The 5,758-nt window shown below is 38.7% G+C and overlaps 1 protein-coding gene across 1 annotated transcript; it reads right to left on the reverse strand.

Moving 5' to 3' along the window:
* Positions 1-3,768: 3,768 nt before the first annotated feature.
* LOC131511463 (keratin-associated protein 26-1) lies at positions 3,769-4,722 on the reverse strand. Its single transcript, XM_058729111.1, has one exon. The coding sequence runs from the start codon at positions 4,681-4,683 to the stop codon at positions 4,045-4,047; it is 639 nt and encodes a 212-aa protein (XP_058585094.1). The 5' UTR covers positions 4,684-4,722; the 3' UTR covers positions 3,769-4,044.
* Between the last annotated feature and the right edge of the window lie 1,036 nt (positions 4,723-5,758).

The following is a 5,758-nucleotide window of genomic DNA, read 5'->3' on the forward strand; positions in this document are numbered from 1 at the left end:
TTGCCTTCACCTATTGCACTCACCTCCCCCAGACCCCTCCCCTCTGGCGATCGCTAGTTTGTTCTCTGTATTTATGAGTCTGTCTTTGTTTGTTTGTTCATTCATTTGTTTTGGTATTCAGAGTCCACAGCTAAGTAAAATCATGTGGTATTTGTCTTTCCCCGTGTGACTTACTTCACTTAGCAAAATACCCTCTAGGTCCATCCATGTTGGAGCAACTCCTTTCGTTTGCATTTCTGTTTTACTTTCTTACGTACCCATCGCAGCCGTAGGTAGCCAGTGCAACCCGTTTACCCACCATGCTGTGCACATGATGCCTCTATAGAATTGTCTTCTATTTTAGTCTTCATCTTGGCAAGACATGGTAAGGATAGTATCAGTAGCAGAGCAAGTAAGCTCATCACAATGGTTAGTTTTCACAGAAAGTAAAAACCATTAGTCCTGTGGATGCCATTGTCCTCTGAGGGCAGCATGCCCTTTGGAGAGGCATGCAGCTTACTCTGTTTCCACTGAATTACTAAAAAGATCTTTCCTCCATTAATTCCCGGTAGCCGCAGGAAACTAATACATTACGTCCAGGAGCGTAGATAACTCTATTAGGTAGTCTTCGTGTAGAGTTTGGGCTTTGTATCCAAGGCAAGTTTAAGATAGAAGGAATAAGCTTTCTGGCCATCAGATAATTCAGAGACATTCCTTTGCCTTCTGAAGAATAAGCAACAAAATCCCTTTATCTAATGAGGCAGCAGATTCCTTGGAACTCATTAAAAAAGAGTTATGGAACTCTTTCCCAATTTTTTCCAAAGGTTAAAAATCCTTTAGGGTAAACACAGAAGATCAAAGAAAGCTAAATTTTCCAGTAAATGGCCCTTAAAGAAAATAATGGAGGTCACCTTCTAGCCTTTTAAGTCATGATAGAATTTTTATCTTCCCTTTTTGCCACCACGTATATATTTGTGTTATAATTCCACTTGCCCCAGTGCTATTAAATGATGCAACAGCGGTGCCAGGATTTAAAAAAAAAAAAAAAAAAAAAAGCAAAACTTACGCCAACCCACCCTTATGCAGCAATTCAATTGTAACTGCTGAGTTCAAACGATCCCTAAATTTAGCAGTAGTAGCCTAAAATGGTGGAGACTGTAGCTACATGTACTGTGTTGGTTTCACAGATCATTAAGTGTTTCAGCAGCTGAAGAGCAGATGAGCAAAATTAAAAATTTAGGAAATAGGAGTAAATGATGAAGCACTTTTGAAATGATGACACAAGCGAGTGGCAAGATAGAAACCTGAGTCTGATTTGTGCTTCCTTTTTCAGGAAAACATTGTAAGAATATAATGAGATGCTGGTGAGTGGGAGTTAAACATTTTGGGACGGAGCTGTCAAGACTGTGTCTTCATGAGTTATGAGTCACCCTCTTACTAAGTACTCTGGAAACATATTTATTACCGTGTAACCTTAGAAAATGGTTCTCCCTCGGTACCTCAGGACCTTCTTACATAAAACCAGAGCTAATAGCACCTGCTTTGCAGGACGGTGGTGAGAATAGAATGAGATAAAAAGTGTGAAAATACTGAAGACAGCGCTTGGCACACAGAAGATGCAAATCAAATGTTACTTTTCCTTCTAATTTTCTAAAGCTATAATTTAAAAAAAAATCCAGTCACACATTAGACTTAAGAAAAATATTATTATTGTTAATTTACTTTGATGTTGCAAATGGACGCCTGCAATAATCCTGTCTTTTTGAAAAGGTAATGCCATAAGTGGACAGTCCTACTCCATGTAGTTATGACAAATGCTTTGCTTCAGAAGACATCACTAATGGCTCCTCTCATTTAAACTATATTCTTCTATGCCACGGTTATGAATTAATTCCTAGAAGACTGCATGTGCAGTGAAGAATAAAGGCTCGGGGCGTCTGGGTGGTTCAGTCGGTTGAGCGTCCAACTTCGGCTCATGTCATGATCTCACAGCTCGTGAGTTCGAGCCCCGCTTCGGGCTCTGTGCTGACAGCTCAGAGCCTGGAGCCTGCTTCGGATTCTGTGTCTCCCTCTCTCTCTGTCTGCTCCTAACCCACTCGCATTCTGTCTCTGTGTCTCTCAAAAATAAATAAACATTAAAAAAAATTTAAAAAAAAAAATAAAGACTCAATACTCAGATTCCTATCTCTGATGCTCACTTAGAATATCAATTAACTACCAAATGTTTCCATAACTCAATGTCCACACCTTCAAAATGGAGTTAATAATAATAGTATTTTCTCCATAGATAAGTATGAGGATTAAATGAGTTAGTCGGGCAAAGGTTATGAAATATAGTTCATATGTAGTTGATGTTAACTTTTATCATTATCATCAGCCTACAATCTCTATTAGTATTATTATTAAATATTATTACCTTCATTATTATTATCATTGGATCTCTTCTAAAACCTACTGCATTTTCTAAGAGCCCATCAGAGAGAAAGAAAGAAAGAAAGAAAGAAAGAAAGAAAGAAAGAAAGAAAGAAAGAAAGAAAAGGAACGAGAGGGTGGTGGGAGGGAAGGAGGAAGGAAGGAAGAGAGGAAGAAAAGGGGGAAAGGACTAGAGTAGGTTACCATCTATATAAGTTATATATTGAAAACACACACACACACACACACACACACACACACACACACACACAATTCAATTTAGAGAAACTGAATAAGTTGAAGACACTTCCTCACATCTATATAAGAAAGAAGACCCCCAGAGAGGATGTAAGTGAATATGTCATTAAAATGCCATTAAAATGAGTCAGCATCCCAGAGAGAAGGGTGGGGCTGTAGCTGAAGCAGAGAAATAGTTTTGTGTGCAGTTTAGGCTTGGCAGTTGTAGAGTTGCAGATCACGGTTGTCAAGTTATTGACAACTTAGAAGTTTCCAGATTGGTCATTCCCTAAATGAAAAAGTCTACAGATAATATGGAGAATATAGGAAAGTCTGGAATCCTACTTAACTGGGTCTTTGGGAAAATTGCTTGCCCTATTCGGCTTTTTTATGTGTAAAACTAGGGAAAATAATGTGTTGATAGTTGTGTTCATTGGAGATTACTGACTCTTAGTGGTACGGTGGCATATTGGAAGTATCAGTATGGTAGATATGAGAAGTTGCTCATAAGACGAGCAAGTTCTCACTGATCACATGGAAGAACTGAATAAATTAGTTAACACATATATAAAAGAGAGAAAGAAGTTCAAAGTAACAATGTTCCTGTGTAAAAATCCATGAGGGTCTGGTGGAAGGACTTATCAGGTTTAATTCAAGAGGGAAAAATAGGGTGTTCTCCATCGTTCAGAATTAAAATTTATGCAACACTTTGGTGGTTAATCCCAGAAGGCAAAAGCGAACACTGTAACTTACTCTGTCCGTGATATATTAAAGGATATAGAGAGAGAGTCAGGGGTGATTCTCTATGTTATCCCTGACTCTACTGGCAATATTTACTATTGTGTAGGCTCTCTACTCCCAGATCCCAGAATGAGAACGATTTTGGATATGGAACAATGAGTGTGTTAATGAATGATAAATAAACCACTGGAGTTTTAAGTGTCTGGAATTTTGAAGTTCTTAGTTACTGTGATAAAACACCGTGTGTCCTGACTAAAGAATCTTCATGACCTCAAAAGTATCTATCTTGCTTGCTTTTTTTTTAGACACTCTTTTGTTCTTTAAATATACTTGGTTTAGTGAAACTAAAAGGCTTTAACTTCACGAAGGATAATAAAGAATTAAAAAATACTGTTTTCTGAATTATTTGAAGCAAGTTTATTTAGAGATAACCATGAAAACTTTTTTTTTTTACATAAGAACATGTTAATGGCATAGAAATCAAGAAGCCTGATAACATGAGTATTCTAGTGAATAAACAAACAATTAAAATCACTTAGAATTTGATCAAGTAAGAGTACGGGTTAAAACAATAACTGAACTAAAAGCACAAAGGCCATCAACCTAAGAACAATCTATCAACCTGAAGATGATACGTCTTTGTAAAGCTCTCTAGCAAGATGCTAGAATGACAATTCAGCATGATCTTCTAATAAACGGAGATTGCCAAGTCCCAAAGGAAGAACAAGCTGGTTGGAAACTGTTCTGTATGTAGCGAACAGGTTGAAATCTATTAGACACGTAGTCCAGGGGTCTGAAGCTGCTGGACGCATAACTGAAAGGTTGACAGCCATAGGAGAGATATCTCACAGGATTACAGGTGCCAGAAACGAAATTCAGGGGTCGATATCCACAGGAGATGAAGTTCTGTGGCTGATAGCCATAAGAGAGGTGGTTCTGGGGGCGGGAATGCCTAGACAAACAGTTCTGAGGTCTATTATGCATTGACGGTTGACAGGAACTGGAAAGATAAGAGCTGATGGGAAAAAAACCGGTTCCTCTGCAGGACCTGAAGGTACAGTACGTAGTAGAGGGGTAGCAAGAAATTTTATAGTCTCTGGGCACACAGCTGGATGGTTGGTAGCTGGAAGGTTGACCACATGTCTCTGAGAAGTTGTCCAGTAGCCATGTTCTGTTTTGGCTGGGCAAGGAGAGAGCATCACCACAGTTCATACCAGCAGCATAGAGAGTAGTGGATGAGGTAACAGGAACATGGCAGTGACTCCCAAGATAGGGGGAACCGCAGTTTCCAGAAGAGCGAATGTTGGATGGCATGGTGAATCTGAAGTAAAGAGTCCAGATAAGCAGTGAAGAGTACCTTGTCTAGGTCTGCATGAAACTAGACCGGTTTGCTTATATACCTTGGTGGTACATGCCAAGACTCTCCTCCTACTCATATTTTAGATCAGTTAGCATCATAACAACTCATTAGTTCATTGTTGTGCTGCCTGTGACGATGACTTCCCACTCCTCCATAAAATAAATCCAGTTTGCCTGTCCTATATATCTCCCATTCCTAATCTTTCCCCTGTTATCAGGCTTGAGAATGTATGATACAATCACCTGTGTACTTGACCTGTTTTGCTTCTGTACCCACTCTTCAATAATGCTTGATTACAAGGAGTCCAGTTGAATGGATATTTACCCCAGTCATTACCCACGAGAAGAAACATGGTTAGGAAGGCATATAGTCTCCATCTTTGAAGAAGACACCTAATGTTACGACACTTGGAGGAATTATGTAATGTACTGAAATAGACCCTACATATCAAAACTTATTGGATATTGCATATGAAAAACCTCATAGTATTCCCTATTTTTAACACTCAGCTGAGAATTTAATTATGTGGTATTGTTCTCTGTGTATTTGTCCTGACAGCCAGTTTTAGGGAAGCATCTTAGAGTACATTTTAAAGAGCTCCACCCTGACAACTTGATATTCTTCATGTTTAAAGCTGGGTTTGATTTCCAAAACCTGGAGGGAATGTGTGTAATATTTCTCCATGGTAACGCTGATGACATACTTACTTTTACTAGTAACAATGTCATCCAGGTCTGTTGGTGACCTTCAGCTAAGAAGATAAACACTATATAAAAAGTCATCAGCTTGTGTGCCTGCATTCCAGAATTAATGCACATCTTCACCTGAGAAAATTTACTAAGACACCTCAGTCTTCATAGATGTAAAACGAATGAAGGTTAAGAAATATTTTAATGTCACATGAAGAAAGATGTTTGAATAGTTCTTACTTGGGCACCATGTAAGGAACAAACTCTGGGCCTTATTTTGGACTATCCCCCCTAAATGTGAGTTAATCCCTATAGCTATCTTTTTCCTTGGGTCAGTGGT

Source organism: Neofelis nebulosa, chromosome 5 (assembly GCF_028018385.1).
Source record: "Neofelis nebulosa isolate mNeoNeb1 chromosome 5, mNeoNeb1.pri, whole genome shotgun sequence".
NCBI classification, from domain to species: Eukaryota; Metazoa; Chordata; class Mammalia; order Carnivora; family Felidae; genus Neofelis; species Neofelis nebulosa.